The 19,202-nt window shown below is 55.3% G+C and overlaps 2 protein-coding genes across 2 annotated transcripts; both read right to left on the bottom strand.

The window, feature by feature from the left end:
- Window positions 1-173: 173 nt before the first annotated feature.
- Window positions 174-5,281, bottom strand: LOC132450648 (probable methyltransferase-like protein 24). Its single transcript, XM_060042652.1, has 5 exons — window positions 4,110-5,281; window positions 2,906-2,998; window positions 2,297-2,436; window positions 1,717-1,993; window positions 174-1,188 (listed from the first exon to the last, which is right to left on the bottom strand). The coding sequence occupies exons 1-5, from the start codon at window positions 4,425-4,427 to the stop codon at window positions 883-885; spliced, it is 1,134 nt and encodes a 377-aa protein (XP_059898635.1). The 5' UTR covers window positions 4,428-5,281; the 3' UTR covers window positions 174-882.
- Window positions 5,282-7,394: 2,113 nt separating this feature from the next.
- On the bottom strand, window positions 7,395-15,177 carry ahdc1 (AT hook, DNA binding motif, containing 1). Its single transcript, XM_060044155.1, has 6 exons — window positions 14,916-15,177; window positions 13,106-14,509; window positions 11,022-12,754; window positions 9,389-10,595; window positions 8,732-9,337; window positions 7,395-7,533 (listed from the first exon to the last, which is right to left on the bottom strand). Exons 2-5 carry the CDS (start codon window positions 14,384-14,386, stop codon window positions 8,738-8,740), a joined length of 4,821 nt encoding a protein of 1,606 aa, XP_059900138.1. The 5' UTR covers window positions 14,387-14,509; window positions 14,916-15,177; the 3' UTR covers window positions 7,395-7,533; window positions 8,732-8,737.
- Window positions 15,178-19,202: the final 4,025 nt, after the last annotated feature.

Genomic DNA, 19,202 nt, shown 5'->3' with positions numbered 1-19,202 from the left:
TTTAGATATAAATACATATCAGTCACTCACACATAGACGCGTAGGCTACGTCATTCACTTTTGCCTACACATCATAGTTATATAATCACTTTCAAACCCTAAATATATCACTATGAGTAGGCCTACAAGTTATGTGTTTCAATGAACAATTATAATCCCAAAAAAAACACAGATCATTACAAATTATTTTATTGCAACTAAAAAGACAACATTCGACAGATCACTTCACACAAGGACTGCTTGCAAATTCCAAGGACATTCAATAAATCGTTAAATAGGTCTTTTTTTGCCTTATAAATTATTCAAAACATCTGTAAGACGTCTTGAGAATAGAAAATATGTGATTTTGGGAAAATAATTCAAGGTCTTGGTCGTAACTCAAACGGTTATTCGAAACATTAAAAATAAATCTGGTATTTACGTTGCAACATGAACTTCCACTTCTCGATTAAAATAGCACTATCTTAGTTTTAGCACCATAGTCCCAACGTCGGCACTGACAAACACAGTAGCTATATGTATCCTGAGTGTTGTTAGGGTTAGGGTTAGAAAACGAGCAATTCTACTCATTACCACTAGATGGCATTATAGAACATATTTGGATAACTGTACGCTTTGTGTCAATTGAAAGAGCAGTGACTACTTTGTCTTTAGGAAAACTATCGTGTGTGTGTGTGTGTGTGTGTGTGTGTGTGTGTGTGTGTGTGTGTGTGTGTGTGTGTGTGTGTGTGTGTGTGTGTGTGTGTGTGTGTGTGTGTGTGTGTGTGTGTGTGTGAGAGACTGAGTGAAAGAGAGAGAAAGAGAGAGACAGAGAGAGAAAGAGAGAGAAAGAGAGACAGAGAGAGACAGAGAGAGAAAGAGAGAGAGAGGGAGAGAGAGCACTTAGTTTTCCATGTTGACCCAGCTCAGGGTATAGGAGCTGTGTGTGCTTGCTGTAGACTGTTTAAGGACGCTTCGACCCTCTCCTGGCGAGCTGTGGACAAGTTGAAAGCCGGAAGCCTTCAGCCCATGCAGAATGCTGAACCAATAGCGGACTACTTCTTCGTTGGTCCCGTCCACCTCGAACCCTGCCCATTGCAGGTGCACCGTGGCAACAAGATGTTGGATGCTCAAGAGGGTTCCTTGCTCCATCCAGTTCTGGAATATTCTCCACTCAGCACTGAGCAGGTCGGCATACAGGAAGTCCACCTGAAAAAGAAACATCCAGTCTACCTCATGCTGTGTTTGACTGGCTATCATCTCTACATGAAGAGAAATAGTTAGATATCAAAGAGACAAATGTGTTAGGTGCTGAAACACTATCGGTTCAAATACAAGGTTGTAACTACAGAACACAACACATTGTATGAAAAATATTGCAACAGTAGCTCCGGAGAACTGGGAATTTATGCTACAGCAATAGGCACATTCCCTATCAAGTAAACTGTTACCAAATCACAAGTGGGTTCTCAGACAGAGGTCCTATGATGGTATCTGTAGTAGAACTGTGGGCCCACAGTGCCCTCTGGTGGTGACAGGGACTCAAGTTGTTGCCATGGCAGCCAGAGATGGCGCAGAGCACTGTTGCTATAGAAACCCGCAATTGAGGGAGCTTTGTGGGTAGGGAGGGTTGGGATGGGGGTGGTGGGGGGGGGGGTGATAAGGTATATTTGTTTGGCATTGTATATGTGCAGACGGTGCCTATGCTTCCATCCATCAATGTGTGCGTGTGTTTACCTTGTGATGGCTGAGTGCCTGCATGATGTCTCGCAGTGTTTGAGAGACACTACCCAGGATGCCCCTCTTCCTGTGTGTGCCTTTACGCAGTGATCGCCACTCCAGCCACATCTTGTGGTCGATGACCACGCCGCTGCCTCCGTCGTCGCCATGGCTACTGGCCAAACTGTTGCCACGGTGACCACCAGATGCATTCGAATAGCTCGGATCAAATCTGTGGACTTCGCATCCCAGCCCTAGAACCGTCTTTATGAAGTCTGCATCTCCCCCGTCCATACTGTAGAGAGAGAGAGAGAGAGAGAGAGAGAGAGAGAGAGAGAGAGAGAGAGAGAGAGAGAGAGAGAATGTAAGAGAGGTAAGATTGAGTGATGGGGGAAGGGAAGAATAGGAGACGATCCACAGTCAGACAGTCAGACAGTCAGACAGACAGAGAGGCAGAAATGTGATTCTGAAAGCTTATTGAATACATGATTAAAATATGCATAGCATTTTTCTGCCAATACTGGGATGTGATGTGAATGCATAAGCACAGCAATGGAGACAGGCATACAATTCCTTGCATGTACACACAGACACACACCTAAAAGAGTACGCAACACATGTTTTTTTTTCTGCAGGGAGTAGCCACTCCTCTGCACACAGGAGCCAGCGGAGATCAGGAGAGCCAGAGGCCTGGGAAGCCTGGGACTCGCCTGGAGAAAGCACCCTGCTACAGTTCACCTGAGTGGGAGGAGGGATGAGCAAAGATTTGGGGAAAGAACATGCACAAAGTAAAATGTGTTAATGGACTGTTTATTTCAATTGGCAGATGTTTTCTAAATCAAAAGGTATTAAGTAATGTCCCGAATGCCATTTAATGTTCAACAGGTTTGCGTTGTTTCAGATCAAAGTAATTCAACATTGTGATGATTTAATTATCCTATTATTCCCTCACTCCTGCGTATGTTCAGAGCTGTTCTCTGGTTTCTAAACACACTGTAAAATAAAATAAAAGAGCCATTAAACAAAACATGAATCACGCCTACCTCAGATTTCATGACCCTGCACCAACTCACGACAAAAAAAAGCATATGACGTTGTTTCATTCAAGTTAGGTTTTGCCTCCAGGATACGGTGGTTCTAATAAAAGCTGAGTCATTTTAACCACAGTAGTACTACGGTCCTACGGTAGTAGTACTAGAGTGTGTACCTGGGGACGGCTGATGAAGGGGAGGATGCGGTTGAGCTCGGCTGTGAACGAAGGCTCCTCAGCAGCCCAGGACTGCAGCACAAAGCCTCTGGCCTGCACGCACGCACACACACCACACACGAGCATACGCACACACACACACACACATTGACGTACATAGGCACGCACACACACACACCACACACACACAAACACAGAAAGCATCAAACACACACACACAAAAACACACACACAAAAACACACACACACACACACACACACACACACACACACACACACACACACACACACACACACACACACACACACACACACACACACACACACACACACACACACACACAGACATGCACATCCAGATGAGCACCAAGGATGTATTGATTCTGCAGGCATCTAAGAGGTGGGTCTCCTCAAAGGATCCTCAGAGCTCCCTGTCGCAGTGGGAGATGAGGTCAGAGGCAGGGGCAAAGTGATGTGCTGGTATGACAGGAATGTGTGTGTGTCGGTGTGTGTGTGTGTGTGTGTGTGTGTGTGTGTGTGTGTGTGTGTGTGTGTGTGTGTGTGTGTGTATGTGTGTGTGTGTGTGTGTCTTTAAGGCAGATGAAAAAGCAGGTCATGGGCTATGACCTCAGTATTGCCTGAAGTAGAAACACACACACACACACACACACACACACACACACACACACACACACACACACACACACACACACACACAGTAACTATACTCTTACATATAGTCAGACCCCTGCGGTTGCCATGGCAACATTTAGCAGAGGGAAGGGGAGGGGGGCTGCTGGTGATGATTCACAGGAGTCTGAGTCAGAGGAGTTTCAGCCCTGGGCTGAGAGAGAGATTCGAGGGGTGGGAGGTGGGGGATTGTGATTGGGATGTGCGGACAGACAAGAGGACTCCGAAAAACATAAACACTGATAGGCTAGGGTCTGGCTCTGTTGGAAGGCTGTCTGGCTGATGGTGAAGAGCGAAATAAGACGGAGGGACAAAACGACCCGAATGGGAGAGTCAGAACACAACAGCTGTTCCATGACCCACTCGTTTTCCCTCTGGACGATTAAGGTCATTTTCTGGCCGACCCGCCACTGCACCCTGGTGTTTCGTCCGTATATCTGTCAGAGAGAACCGAACATCGTCGTGCAGACAACGATTAAACGTAAAACGTTGCTGTGTTGGTTATTTTGATTACCTGGCGCGTGGGCATCTCATTCTCGTCTTCGTACCCACGGTCATCCAGTTTCTCCATCTCCTCCGCCCCCTCGGCCCGCCCTACACCAGGTAGGCCCAGCGTCCCGGCGGAGGTAGACGCAGTCCCGTGTCGAGCGCTCATCCGCGGCTCGATGCTGATCACCGAATAGACTATGCCGGTTCCGTCAGCCGCTGTCCCGGTGTCCCGTTGGTCTTGCGGAAGCCGGAACACAACCATAAGTTGGATGGTGATGAGGATCGGCGGGATCAGAAGTATCGCTACGCGGGGGAGCACGCCCCGCAAATCGGCTGGTGGCATTCCTCCTCCTCTGTGGCCCCGAAGATCATCTCGAGCCCTCTCCGGTGATCTGCGTCTCAGTCAGCTTGTCTCGTGGGAGTCAACTGACTTACTATTGGGAACGGATGGGGAGCACCCCGGTCATCCGGGGGGATAGGCGGGAGCGGTCACAGCTGAGAACATTCCTCTTTTTTTCCCCCTGCTCCGTCTCTGTTTTAGTGACTTGTTTTGGCCGCAGGGGTCAAAGGAGCCTCGTGGTGACGCGGTGCATTCCGGGGTCAGCGCCGGTGGTTGTGTTGAAACAACTGGGGGCTTGTGACTGTTAATGTTTTGTTAGGATATAGCCTACTTTCACTGACGCCTGGTTGAAAACTCAACCATTTCTCTAGACTACTATTAACTATTAACTCAGAGAAAAGACGACGCCCGGGGCAATGTACACAACAGGCCTACAGTATAGATAACATCCACGAGGCCGACTTTGTAAGCCCGTGTCTAACCGAGCTGATTGTTCTGGTCGTTTAATTCGAGTCTAAATAGATCAGTTCAACTCATTTGTCACGGGGTAGCCATTTGCCAACTGACGGTTGTCCTAATTTGAGCGGGAGCGATTTCCATTTCCATCGTTTTGCCTTATATCGTTATCTGAGTCGGTGGCCAACTGGCGGTGCCTCCGTGATCCGCTCCCACCGTGCGGTGGAATGTCACAGCAAACCCTTCGCTGTCTGTTTGGTCAGCCTGTTGACGAACTGTACACACGATACAGCTAGTAAAACACTGCCATCTGTTTTTAGTCTCACACACAGTTTTCTGTGAGCAAAAACACTCACCCATATCCGTTCTCAGACGCACGCACACACGCACGCACATACTATGCAAATTCCAGATATTGCCTAAGAAAATTATTAAAAAAAAAAAAATATTTCTTTATAGATTGGATTATGGGGAAATAGTGAACGTAATCCCTTACTGTCCACTAAACATATGCAACTCCCATGGTGCTTTGCCAAAAAGCCAATCTATCTCCGTTCAAATATGCGCAACTGGCACAGTCTGTCTGAAGAAATTACCAGCCAAAAAACAACCCCCCCCACCCTCCACAAAAAAAAATCCTCTCTTTTCCAAACTTCCTCTCCCCACGTTCATTCTGTCTCTCACAGAACACCCTCCCCCTGCTCTCCCACCGATAATCCATCCTTCTTCCTCCCTCCCTCTCCCAGCTACTCCCCGACGAGCAGTGTCCTTGACTGAACCCTCTAGCTTGCAGTGTTGGACTGGCTGGGCAGAGTCCAAAACCCTGCACACGCACGCACGCATGCACGCATGAACACACACACACACACACACACACACACACACACCACTCCTACGCACTGCTCCATCGATGCATTAAATAAGTAATACGCTCCAGACGAGATTACCAATGGCAAGAACAGAATGTGTATTTAAATAGTTTGCACCTCAGATACATACATGATATGTAACAGACAGATATACATTATTTTATCATCACAAAAACCACCAAACAACACAAGACCACAGAAAAAAAGAAGAGTGACACAAGGGAGGGACAGAGAGCGCGCGAGAGAGTGAGAAAGAGAGAGAGAGAGAGAGAGAGAGAGAGAGAGAGAGAGAGTGAGGCCCCGCCAAGACGTTGACGTCCAGGGGGCTCCACTCCTATTGACCCCGCACGCTACGTCAAAGCAGACACACACACACAGTACATGATACACACCCTCCACTCCCCCCCCCCCCCCCACACACACACACACACACACACCAGGAAACAATAATAATCTCTTTTGGGAGGGGGGGGGGTCATTATGTTGTGTTTTCAACAACATCTCTCTGTTTTTTCCCCTTGCAGTTGAAACTGCAACACACAGGATGCCAGGTCTCCATGCTGCATTACATCGCCCCCCCCCCCCCCCCCCCAAATCTCCCCTCCCCCCAGGGAGCAGTAACCACAGCAGAACACAGGGGTGGGGGATGGGGGCGGGAGCCGGGAGGGCGCCCCCTGGGCTCCGGGCTGGAGTCCTGTATGTACAGATGCTGGTATTTCAAGAGCAGAAGCTGTCGTGTTTTTTTTTTTTTTTTATAAAGTCCCCTTCCAGTCTCCCACTGTGGGACCCCCCGCAGAGAGAGAGACACACACAGAGGGGCAGACAGAGAGAGAGAGCACAGAGAGACAGTGACGGAGCATGGCACGGGGTGTCATCGGGGTGGGGTGGGGTTTAGGGGGGAGTCAGTGGGCATACAATACGAGAACTCAGGGTGGAAGGTGTAGAGCGCGGAGCGCGCGGGGGGGGGGGAGATGGGGATGGGGGGGGGGGGCATTGAAGATAAGAAATAGAGGGACAGCCAATAGAAGGTGGTGGTGAGGAAGGGAGAAAAAACAGATAGAAGCAGAGAAGAGGAAGAGGGGGGGGGGGTTGCGGCACAGGGATTATGATCCGTATTTTCCGTATTCCAGGTGCCTGGCACATCACCAGCCCCGTTCTGTGAGTCTTCAAGAAGCAGCCCTGGCAGGTCTCCAAGGGGCGTGGCTTATCCACAGGACTGTCTCGCTGTCGGTCCAAGTCGGCCAATCTTCTTTCATCTCCGTTCCCTCCCTCCAGCTGAGTGTGTGCTGTGTGTGTGTGTGTGTGTGTGTGTGAGAGAGTATGCACATGTGCAAGTTATCCGTTTCTGTGAAAGGAACAAATGCAGATATACACACACACGCTGTGTGGCCTTCGTTCGGGAGACCACAGGCGTGTGTGTTGTGTTTACGTTTGTTCACGGGCTGTGTTTGTGTTTGTGTGTGGCGGGTCTGTTTATGGCGTGTGTTTTATCTATGTGTTTGTGCAAGGATTTCTGTTTGTGTATGTGTGTGTGTGTGTGTGTGTGTGTGTGTGTGTGTGTGTGTGTGTGTGTGTGTGTGTGTGTGTGTGTGTGCGTGTTTTTATTTGTGCATTTTGGTGTTTGTGTTGCCGTTGGATCTTGATTGTCGTTGCTGGAGAATTAAAGCTTTACTGTCCAAAGCTGGCAGCTAAATTCTCGCCCTTCACAGTCTCACACAAAGACGGTTGTGTTGAAAAAAAAGTGTTGCATTTGCAAATTCTGTAAAAGCTTGGATTGGATGAACCTGGAATGAAGACAGAGAGAGAGAAAAGAAGAGTATTGTCAAAGAGAAGGCAAATGTCAAATGATTAATTTTGTCTGTCTGAGTGGCATTGTTAAGGCTTTTTTTTTTTATTGCGTTGTGCTAAAATAAAAAGTTTCTATTCGTCAACAACCCGATTCAATAACGTGGTTAACTTAGTCTTTCAACATTACCCATAATTAAATATGGCAGCCCCCCACAGCTTGTATACACATCTATCTAAACTGAAAGCCTATTTCTATTACCTGTGACCAGCCTATCGTTCTCACCCTGAGCTTTATCCCACAGCACTATGCATTCATAAGCATGTCTCATTCACCGTCAAAAAATAAAAATAGAAATCCATGAATTAGACTAAAGGTTAACAAGTGGCAAGTGGTCTCTGAATCAAAACCCTAGGTACGAAGTATCGTTCATACCCTAGGAACCAAGTCAGCTCCCCGTGCGTCAGCAGATTTCCCCCACGAAGGATACCTCTGGACTGTTACTGGTCCTCATGAAGGGTACCTCTGGACTGTTACTGGTCCTCATGATGGTACCTCTGGACTGTTACTGGTACTCATGAAGGGTACCTCTGGACTGTTACTGGTCCTCATGAAGGGTACCTCTGGACTGTTACTGGTCCTCATGAAGGGTACCTCTGGACTGTTACTGGTCCTCATGAAGGGTACCTCTGGACTGTTACTGGTCCTCATGAAGGGTACCTCTGGACTGTTACTGGTCCTCATGATGGTACCTCTGGACTGTTACTGGTCCTCATGAAGGGTACCTCTGGACTGTTACTGGTCCTCATGAAGGGTACCTCTGGACTGTTACTGGTCCTCATGAAGGGTACCTCTGGACTGTTACTGGTCCTCATGAAGGGTACCTCTGGACTGTTACTGGTCCTCATGATGGTACCTCTGGACTGTTACTGGTCCTCATGATGGTACCTCTGGACTGTTACTGGTCCTCATGAAGGGTACCTCTGGACTGTTACTGGTCCTCATGAAGGGTACCTCTGGACTGTTACTGGTCCTCATGATGGTACCTCTGGACTGTTACTGGTCCTCACATCCTCACGCCTCATCTACAAACGGCTTTTCAGAAGCCGTGGCCCTCAATCCACTGTAGGCCCCCGCCCCGCCCCGCCCCGCCCCGCCCCCCGCGTCTCGTCAGTGCCTGAAGGGGCGTGGCCTACCTGCTGCTACAGGCTGGTGACGCTGAAGCCGTCCTCGGAGGCGGGCTCCAGCAGCTGGCACAGCACCCCCCCCCCCCGGCCCGCCTGGGCGGCGTAGCGCTGGCCCCCCCCCTGGTAGGGGTGGTGGGGCAGGGCGTAGCCCCCCATGTCCTCCTGGTGGGGGGAAGCGTCCAGCGGGGGCTTGTGGTACGGGGAGTGAGGGAGGGGCCCCTGGTGGTGTCCGGGACCCATCTGCTGCTGCTGCTGCTGCTGCTGGCCGCTCAGCTCCCGCTTGTGGGCCATGGGGGAGGGGGGGTGGCGGTCCTCGAAGCCCATGGCGGCGGGGTGGGGGTGCAGGCCGGGGCTGGAGTGCGGGGTGTGGTGCGGGTGGAGGTGGGGGTTGCTGTGGTGGGGGTGGGGCTGGCTGCTGTTGCCGCCGCCGTGCGGGGCGGGGTGCAGGTGGGAGCCGGCGTGCAGCTGCTGCTGGGTGCTGGCGTGCGGGCTCAGGGTGGCGCCGGGGTGCGTGTTGGGGTGCGTGTTGTGGTGTGTGTTGGGGTGTGTGTTGTGGTGGTGCGCGTTGGCGTGAGTGCTGGCCAGGGGGTTGCCCTGCGCGTGTCCGTGGGGACTCATGTGGGAGTTGGGGTGGGGGTTGTGGGGGTTGTTGGGGTTGTGGGGGTTGGTGGGGTTGTGGGGGTTGTTGGGGTTGTGGGGGTGGGGGCTGTTGGGGTTGTGGGGGTTGGTGGGGTGGGCGTGCCCGGAGTGGCCGCCGGGGTGCGTCTGGGGGCTGAGGCTGCCGCTGTGTGACGACTGTCCGTACCAGAAGGGGGAGCTACAGTAGCTGGGCGAGTCGTACTGGGAGTACTGGGGGTCTTTGGGCGGGGCGCGGTGGGGGGGGCTCAGCGCCGTGCCGCCGTGGGGCGCGGCCCGCGGCGCCGGCGAGCAGGACGGGGAGAAGGTCCTGGAGGGGCCCGGGTGGAAGGCCTGCTGGGCGGGGGGCGGGGTGGGCTTGGGCGGGTAGGGGGGCGAGGAGACGCTGGGCGAGAGCGAGGAGGAGGACTCCCCGGGGTAGACGGCCGGGTAGCGCTCCTCGGAGGACGGCGTGGACGGGTGGGCGGAGTAGGGGGAGGGGTACTCGGAGGGGTCCTGGAGGTAGGGGCCCGGGGCGGCGGCGTTGGGCGTGGCCAGCGGGGAGAGGCTGCAGCTGTCGCCGCTGTAGTAGTCGGGCCCCTCCTGGAACAGTTCCGAACAGTCGGGCCCCCCCGCGGCCCCGCCGACGCTCAGCGCGGATGCCGACCGGGCCCTGCCTTTGGCGCCGGAGGGCCGCTCCCTCTGACACGGGGACAGACCCCCCCTGCCGCCCCTGGAGCCGCGGGGCCGCCCTCCGGCTCCCCCCCGCTTGGGCGCCGGGGTGGGGGACGGTATGGACGGGGAATCCGGGGGGAGAGCGGCCCCCCTGTCCTTCTCTGGGGGCGGCGGTTCGGCCCGTTTCCGCCGGCCCCGGCCCTGCTTGCTGCTGCCGGCGCTCTGGAAGAGCACGTTCTGGCTCCAGTTGTAGGAGGGCCCCGCCGCGCTCTCGTGCCAGTCCATCATCAGCTTCTCCAGGCTGGACAGGCTGGACTGCCCGCTGTCGGCGCACACGGGGGCCGAGTCCTTCTGCCGGAAGGAGCCGCCCCCGGAGCTGGGCCCGCTGCCGGTGGCGGCCGAGCTCAGGTGGGACGAGTCCGAGGAGGACTCTGACAGGCTCTCGGGGAAGGGCTGGCGCTTGGCCTTCTGGGGGGTGTAGTTGGAGATGTCCAGGATGTCCTTGGACTCGCTGGAGCCGTACTCGCTGTAGTTGTGGTACTGAGACCCGAAGCTGTCTGCAGCCCAGCCGCCGTAGCCTTGTCTGGAACACGTTCAGACACACAGTCGCACATCCCATCAATGTTTCATTATCAAGTCATTATTCATTCAACAAATGAATCCATTCACTCGGTAGAAGAATACAAATTTGTTTGCAAAAACAAGCCAAGGTAAGATTTCATCCGCCTTGAACCGACGTTAACCGTCTGTCGGTTTGCTTTAAAACACCAAAGACTCTGGCCCAATCCCATTTCTACCCCTTACCCCTCCCCCTTGTTTTGAAGGGGTAAGGGGAAGGGGTAAGGGGTAGAAATGGGATTGGGCCTTAGGCCCAATCCCATTTCTACCCCTTACCCCTTCCCCTCACCCCTTCCCCTTCCTCCTACAAAACAAGGGGGAGGGGTAAGGGGTAGAAATGGGAGTGGGCCTCTATTTAATAGACCTATAATCCAAATCACAGAGGCTTTACCTGTAGCTCCACTGGCTGGCGTTGTACTGCCGGTACCCCTCGGGGGACACGGAGGAGCTGAACGGGCTGCACTTAGCCACCGACATGTACCCCCCCCCCGGAGAGGTGGGGCCCCCCAGCTCCCCGCGCCCCGCCGGGGACTGCCCTGCGCCCGGGTACCCGCCGAAGCCCCGCTTGGCGGCCAGCTGGTAGCCAGAGTACCCCATCTGAGCCGCGCTCAGGGCGGGCCCCTTGCTCTGCCCGGGCCCCAGGGAGAAGCTGCAGTCCAGGGGCCTCTGGGGGGCCCCGCCCCCCCCGGGCGGAGACGCGGCCGAGAAGCCCGAGGAGTAGGAGCCGTAGGAGGAGGGGTGGGGGCTGCTGGGGGAGTGGGAGAGAGACAGGGAGGGGGCGGCCGGCTTGGGGTAGCCGGGCGGGGTGGGGGAGGTCTGGGCCAGGCTGTTGTAGCTGTAGGGAGTCCTGGCGGAGGAGGGCTGGGTCTGGGCGGGCCCCTCGCCCGCGGCCCCCGGGGCCTTGGGGCTCCGCTTGGGGAAGGCCGGGGACCAGCTGGGGCCGGGCGCCGGGCTGGACGGCTCGTAGCCCGGGGTGGACGCGGCCTTGCGGGACTCCCGCTGGGAGGCGCCGTCCAGCAGGTCCGAGGAGTCGTCCGAGTCGAGGAGCGAGCGGAAGTACCCGGCGAACAGCCCCTGGGGGCCCTCCGCGCCGGGCCCCGCTCCCCTGCCGCCGCCGGCCCCGCCGAAGGGCCCGCCTCTGCCCGCCTCGCAGGAGGAGAACCCCCCCCTGGGTGACCCGCAGGCCTGGTAGGGCCCCCCCTTCTCCATGCCGCCCTCCTCCCCCCAGGGGCCCGCTCCGTTGCCCCAGTCCGGACCCAGGGCCCCCGCCTCCCCCTTCAGCGCCCCATTCTTCCGGGGGCGTCTCTTCCTCACCGGCTTGTCCCCCCCCAGCTCGCTGCCCACGACGCCACCCCCCCGCCCCGTCCCGCCCGCGTTGGCGCCCTTCCCCCTCTTCCGGGGCAGCCCCGACTCCGACAGCGGGCTCAGCTTGCGCTTCTTGCCGATGGACTCAAAGAAGTCGCTGAAGGTGTTTTTGTTGAAGTCCCCTCCGGCCGCCCCCCCCGCCGCCCCGCCCCCCCGCCCCACCCCGCCCCCCCGGCCGCCGCGGCGCCGGAACCCCGTGAGGCGGTGCAGCAGTGTGGAGAGGCCCGGGTTCTCCGACGGCACGTGGAAGCTCTCGGGCTCGCTGGGCGTCCAGCAGCGGGGCGGGGAGCAGCGGGCCGTGGTGGGGGGCTGGCGGTTCAGGAAGGCCAGCTTGGAGAGCACGTCCCCGTACTCGCTCTTCACGTCGTTGGTGTCGTTGACGTACGACGGGTAGGGGCACGGGAGCTTCGTCCGCCGCCTCCGCCGCGGCTTCTTGGGCTGGTCCGGATTGCCGCCGGCGACGGCGTTGCCGACCGCCTCCCCCGGTGTCCCGGGCGGCGCCTGCTTGGGCGGGCGACCCCGCCGCCGCTTCAGGATGACCGGGAGCTCCCCGGGCGGGAACATCACCATGACGCTCTTGCCGTTGTTCTTCATGCGGAGGAGTGCGGTGGGCTCGCGGACGGGGTCCGGGCCCTCGCGGACCCCCTCGCTGCTCTTCTCCGGCCCCGACAGCGTCTCCAGGTTGGAGATCTTGTAGCTCTTCTGCCGCCGGCTGAGGTTGACGGGAATGCGGGCCACTTTGACCACGATCCTCCTCACCTGGCAGAAACACACGTGCCCACCATGTTAAACATCGCGGGGGGGGGGGGTTCTAGCATCAGTCGCCCTGCCACTGCTCACTGACACTCGGGTCAAAACTTTGTGTATTCTTAATCAACTATTCATGTGAAGTTGCTCGCTGTCGGCAATCTATTAAAACTACAGCGCTGCCGCGCGTTCTCTGAGGCTCAAGTATTTATCTGGGTTGTCCTTCTCCAAACATTACTAGCTGTGTCCGATTCCCTACCACATCCAATTAGATAAGGCCAGGAGGAGTGAGGGGGTTTAACTGCAGAGTGGTCCTTCAAACCGGAGGAAGGGCTGAATAATTGAATAATTTCCTCTACTCACCCCCACAAAGCGGCCCCGCCTGCGCTTGGTCGCCGGGGTCCCCTCCAGCTCCACGGGCTCCTTCTTCACGGCGGCGGGCGGGGGTCCGGGAAGGCTGGCCGCGCGAGGTAAGGCGGCGTGCGGGCCCGGGCGGCCGGACGGAGCCGAGGTCTGAGAGGTACGCTGCACGGACTTAGGGCCGGGCCTCCGGGCCGACTTGGGGGAGGGTCTGGGCCCGGGCTTGGGGCCCAGCTTAGGGCCCGGTTTGGGCCCGGATTTGGGTGTGGCCTTAGGAGCCGGTTTGGAGGGGACGGTTAGAGCTACAGGGAGCTGCGCGGGGCAGGGGACGGCGGGGACCTTCCCGTCCCCGGAGGGGGGCTCCTTCCCCTCGCCCGCGGCCCCCGCCTCCTCTCGGACTCTGAGCAGCGGGTCGCCCGGCGCTCCCACCGCCCCGCCCTCCTCCGGGTCCTTCTCCTTCCGCCCCTTCCTGTCTCCGTCCTCGGCGCTCCGCCGGATGCGGGAGGACTTCCGGAGGTGACAGGGGAAGCGCGGACGCCCGGAGCTGCGCAGGGCGTACTTCCTCTCCGCCTCCACGGGGAGAGCAGAGGAGGCGGGGTCGGCTGGGGGGCCGGGGCCGAGGGGGGCGGGACTCAAGGTTGAGGGGAGTTCTCGGGCTGCCGTGAGGTCAAAAGGTGCCGGCTGGTCGGCGACGGCAACGGGATGATTGATGAGGGAGAGCGGGGGCGGGGGCGGGGGTGGAGGTGAGGCTGTGCGAGGGGTCACCGCGGCCGGGCTCGTCCTGACCTGCTCCGGCCCCCCCGAGCCCGCGTGGGATTCTCCTGCGAGTGCGTTCATGCAGAAGCCGCTGTTATTTTGGGGAGGCTGCGAGACCGCGTGCGCATCCACGCCGGGCTCCGCGTGCGCCTGCATGCCCCTCGCCGTCTCCGCGGGGGTCTCCGCGGGGGTCTCCCGCGCCTCACTCAGGACGGCGGCCTCCAGCAGCTGGCTCCGCCGGCGCGCCCCCGTCAGCGGCCGTCGGGACATGCGCACCCCGTTCGCCAGGGTGGGGGGGAGGGGGACGGGGCCGGAGGGCGGGAGGGACGGGGGGGCGCATGTCACCGGCACCGCGCCATCGCCGTGGGGCTCCAGGCTCCTCTCCGGGACCCCCAGATCCCTGGCCCAGAGCTCAGGTCCTTCCAGCCCTCCTGAGACCTCCGCACAGTCCGGCTCCTCCGGCAGGCCCCGGCCGCAGCCCGCCGGCTGGGCTGCGGTCAAACCTAGAGTCCCTGACAGGTCGCTCATCCAGCGTCGGGGGGGCGAGGGGGGGTAGGTTGGTCGGTTAGGCTCTCTGCAGCATGTAAATAAAGCTCTGCCTCCCACTCGTAGTCTGCTGCCTACAGCTGTCCAGGGGGAACTCTCAGGGACCTAGGGGGAGAAATAGACTCGATGTATCTTCCACAAAGCACGACACAGTCTGAATGATTTTTATGACTGAGGATTTGCAGTGAGCCTTCAATGCGTTAAATAGAGAAAGCAAACCACAACCACCGCATTGGCAGAAGAGAAGTATGGCCAGGCCACATCCAAAACCTTATTTAATAACATTAATCACAGTTAGGGTGAGATTAAATCAGCTACCTTTTTAACGCAGGCTGATTAACATACTCACTAGAGTACTGTGCAATTAACTGCGCCACCCACGCGATACAACATTTCAATTTTAACCATTCATGCCCGGCTGAGTTGTTTGGCGGAGCTGTGGTGGTGGAGGTGGTGGTGGTGGTGGTGGTGGTGGTGGTGGTGGTAATTCAGATTCTGGGTTTGCACTCACTCTGTCCGTCTAGCTTCTGCAGGGGCTCATTGGGTCATCAATACTGCAGTGGAGAACACACAGCCCACCTCTTTGTTTGGTCCATGCCCTACTGGCCATAGCTGCTGGGGAGCATGTGAGAGAGAGAGAGAGAGAGAGAGAGAGAGAGAGAGAGAGAGAGAGAGAGAGAGAGAGAGAGAGAGAGAGAGAGAGAGAGAGAGAGAGAGAGAGAGAGAGAGAGAGAGAGAGTGTGGGGGGGGGGGGGGGGGGGGGGGGGGGGGGAGAGAGAGAGACTAATAGAAGGGGTGGGGAGTTGGAGGAGGGGAAGAAAAAATGAAAGGAAAAGAAGAAGAGGTTGAAGCAGAAGGAAGAAAAAACCCAGAAGACAAAAGAGAATGAGAGATTAGTTGGGGTGTTGCCACATGCAACAGGACTCAATAGAAGGGCGGCTTAAGCCAAGGCGGTTCCGTATTGGTGTCCAATGCTTTGGCCTCCTCCAGCTTTACATTGTCTCTATGCATTGATGCAACTGTTACATTCTCCATTCACCTGCAAATATGCATGCAAGATTTAATGATCTATACTGGAATATGTAGCCCCCCTCTCCGCTATTCATATATTCTAATGTTTCAATGCAGATGCAACGATTATCTGCATTGCAATGAGCAAATTGATATATTTTGGAAAAAAAAAACAAAAAAACAAATACATCTCTTCATGACACAAACATGAAAACACACACACACACACACACACACACACACACACACACACATAGATTTCTGAGTCAGTCCACTCTCCTGGCCCTGGTCATGGAGGGTGCATTATTGGGCATGGGAACGCGTGGCTCCTCTTCACCCCACCAGGGGGCAGCAGAGAGGTGATAGAGAGGTGTTGAGAAGATGGTGCGTTGAAGGTGACAGAGAGGCAGGACGACTGATGGAGGATTATAAAAATGCAGTGGAGGGGGAGATAGGGAGTATACACAGCCACCGGCGAGAGACACAGATAAATTGGCCCTCACACTGATGCGCACGTGACTGTGTGTGCATGCAAGCGTGCATTCACATCTTCACTCAACACACAAATACACACACAGACACACACATGTTGTCAAGCACACAGAAACCCAATACATTTGCAAATACAAACACACACACACACACACACACTGCAGGCTTCCAGTATTGTACCACAGCATCCCGGCAAATTAAGATAATTGTGTCCGTCGTCAGATCTCTGCCCTCACAAACATATGGCTCTGATTATATGGGAGAGAGAGAACAATGAGAGAGAGAGAGAGAGAGAGAGAGAGAGAGAGAGAGAGGAGAGAGAGAGAGAGAGAGAGAGAGAGAGAGGAGAGAGAGAGAGAGAGAGAGAGAGAGAGAGATAAGAGAGATAGAGGCAAAAAAGAGAAAAGCAGTGAGAGGAAGAGAGAGAAAGAGGAAGAAAGAGAGAGAGAGAGAGAGAGAGAGAGGGGTTGAAGATGGTGAATGAAAGGCATCAGAGGGGAGGGTGAGAGAGATTGAGCGAGAGAGAGAGAAGAGAGGACCCAACAGAGAGAAAATTGAGAGAGAGTAAGCCAGCGAGCAGGCGAGTGAGCGAGCATGCAAGTGAATAAGAGACAGAGGGTGTGGGAGTGGGAGGGGAGGAGAGAGTATGTTTGTGCGTGTGTATGTGTGTGCGTGCGTGTGTGTGTGTGGAGGGGGGGTATGTGAGGGGGGGGGGGGGGGGGGGGTTGCGAGAAGGAGACAGAGTTAGAGGATGTGAGAGGCAAGACTGGGAGGGGGTGGTGGGAGAGGGAGGGGGAGTTGAGCAGAGAGAGAGAGAGAGAGAGAGAGAGAGAGAGAGAGAGAGAGAGAGAGAGAGAGACAGAGACAGAGACAGAGACAGAGACAGAGAGAGAGAGAGAGGAGAGAGAGAGAGAGAGAGAGAGAGAGAGAGAGATAGAGCCAGAGAGAGAGAGACACAGAGAGAGAGAGATAGAGCCAGAGAGAGAGAGAGACAGAGAGAGAGAGAGAGAGGAGAGAGAGAGAGAGAGAGAGAGAGATAGAGCCAGAGAGAGAGAGAGAGAGAGAGATAGAGCCAGCGAGAGAGACAGAGAGAGAGAGACACAGAGAGAGAGACACAGAGAGAGAGAGATAGAGCCAGAGAGAGAGAGAGACAGAGAGAGAGAGAGAGAGAGAGAGAGAGAGAGAGAGACGGAGGGAGGGGGAGTAAGAGGAGAATGACGACAAGATATGCAGAAGAAGAGGTGAGGAGGGAGTGAGAGAGGGAGGGAGGGGGAAGAGGGAGTCTTGCTTTAGTAGAGTTAGGGTTGCACACGGGGAGCGACTTCGACATTCTGCTGTTCTGGGAACTGACACAACTGGGACAGACAAGCATGTACACAGACGTGCAAGCAGAACCATTAACACATATGCACACGCACATGCACACTGACACAGACACACACAGAGGCACACATGCACAAATCCGCACCCACATAAACAGACACTGCAACCCCTCCATCCAGCCTCTTTCCGACTTACAACAAAAGTTGCCGAGCTGTCTCCCTCATCCTCCCTCTCTCTCTCTCTCTCTCTCTCTCTCTCTGTCTCTCACACACTCTCTCTCTCTCTCTCTCCTCTCTCTCTCTCTCTCTGTCTCTCACACACTCTATCTGTCTCTCTCTCTCTCTCTCACCCTCTCTTTCATTCTCACTCTACTACTTTGTTCCACCTTTCTTCAATTTCATCTAATTAACACCATTATTAATTAAGGTTAAGCCGACCAATGTGTGTGTGTGTGTGTGTGTGTGTGTGTGTGTGTGTGTGTGGTGTGTGTGTGTGTGTGTGTGTGTGTGTGTGTGTATGTGTTGTGTGTGTGTGTGTGTGTGTGTGTGTGTGTGTGTGTGTGTGTGTGTGTGTGTGTGTGGGTGTGTGTGGGTGTGCGTGTATGTGTTTGTGTGTGACTGAAGGGAGGAACAATTGCTTTAATTAAACATATGTGTGGCGCGTGCACACACAAACATGCATACACGCACACGCGCAAGCAGAGATGTGCACGCGCTTACATGTGCCAGCAACCCAAAATTTCTCAATAAATCGACATGTTCATTCAAAGAGGGCAATGAAGACACAAATATATTCAAATATGCTTTTACAGATTCATACTCCACACACATTCAGAACAATGAATATCAAAACAATAACGCACATGGACACACAACACACACACACACACACACACACACACACACACACACACACACACACACACACACACACACACACACACACACACACACACACACACACACACACACACATATGTACATCTCTATACAAAACAAAGCCACACATGCAAATATGGCACACTTGCTCTCCACAGGGGGTATTCCCACAGAGCTTTGAGACAGCCAATGACGTGCTCCCGCTCTGATTCATTGTCTAAACAAACAGTCCGGGCATCCGTCAACCGCCACACCGATGTTATTCACTGTCATCCTTCACACACACGTCCGTCTGCCTGTTCTGAAGCGGACCTGCGGATTTAGAGCAGTCAGTGGTACGATGCCGGTGACGGTCTGTCTGTCTGGAAATTAATGATGTCTCCCCGCCTGCATAATTTAACTGAGCTCTCTGAATCCCGGCAAAGAGCGAAAGTGCAATGCAAAATTAACGAACACGTCCCCTTAACAATCCTTTAGGCTGGGTTAGCGCCTGCGCCTTCATGGAAAGTTAGAACCACGATTAGCAGGGGGGGGGGGTTGTGTGTGTGTGTGTGTGTGTGTGGGGGGGGGGGGGAGGGGGGGCTCAAACAAACCAACACATGGTCCCACACCATAAGGCCACGATGGACATGGTCCCGTTTACTCTCTCATAGCTTAAGCCCTGCCTCCGGACACAGGGCCAGACGGCCCCACTGGGCCCACCCTGGGTGGGGGGCCTCCACCCTGGGTTGGCCCCACAGTGGGTCCGCCCTGGGATGGGTCCCACGGCCCGTGGTCCGCAGGCTTCCAAGCAGAGCGTTCTGTGGCTGCCCAGCATGTAGCTATTATCTGCGCCCATCTATCTCCACAGCACAAGGCTCCCAGACACGCAGGCCCTGCCAGCAGCCCACTGCAATGAGCAGCTAGACTGCGATTGTGTATGTGGTGCATGTGTGTGTGTGTGTGTGTGTGTGTGTGTGTGTGTGTGTGTGTGTGTGTGTGTGTGTGTGTGTGTGTGTGTGTGTGTGTGTGTGTGTGTGTGTGTGTGCTTGATTGTGTGTGCGTGAGTACGTGCGGGTGTATGTGCGTGCGTGTGTGCATGCTGGTATGTGTGT

The sequence above is a fragment of the Gadus macrocephalus genome, chromosome 22 (genome assembly GCF_031168955.1).
Source record: "Gadus macrocephalus chromosome 22, ASM3116895v1".
Taxonomy (NCBI): domain Eukaryota; kingdom Metazoa; phylum Chordata; class Actinopteri; order Gadiformes; family Gadidae; genus Gadus; species Gadus macrocephalus.
Note: the sequence above shows the minus strand (reverse complement) of the source record. Positions and strands in the feature narration are given on the sequence as shown.

Bases quoted from the DNA above. Each gene is read 5' to 3' on its own strand.
- ahdc1 (XM_060044155.1), bottom strand. From the start codon at position 14,386: ATGAGCGACCTGTCAGGGACTCTAGGTTTGACCGCAGCCCAGCCGGCG. The intron at 12,755-13,105 runs GTGAGTAGAGGA...TGTTTCTGCCAG, and splicing joins GGCGGGGCCGCTTTGTGGGG to GTGAGGAGGATCGTGGTCAA. The intron at 9,338-9,388 runs AACCCCCACAAC...AACTCCCACATG, and splicing joins ACAACCCCCACAACCCCACC to AGTCCCCACGGACACGCGCA.
- LOC132450648 (XM_060042652.1), bottom strand. From the start codon at position 4,427: ATGCCACCAGCCGATTTGCGGGGCGTGCTCCCCCGCGTAGCGATACTT. The intron at 2,999-4,109 runs GTAATCAAAATA...GCGTGCGTGCAG, and splicing joins ATGAGATGCCCACGCGCCAG to GCCAGAGGCTTTGTGCTGCA. The intron at 1,994-2,296 runs GTGTGTGTCTGT...CTCTCTCTACAG, and splicing joins TGTGTTGCGTACTCTTTTAG to TATGGACGGGGGAGATGCAG.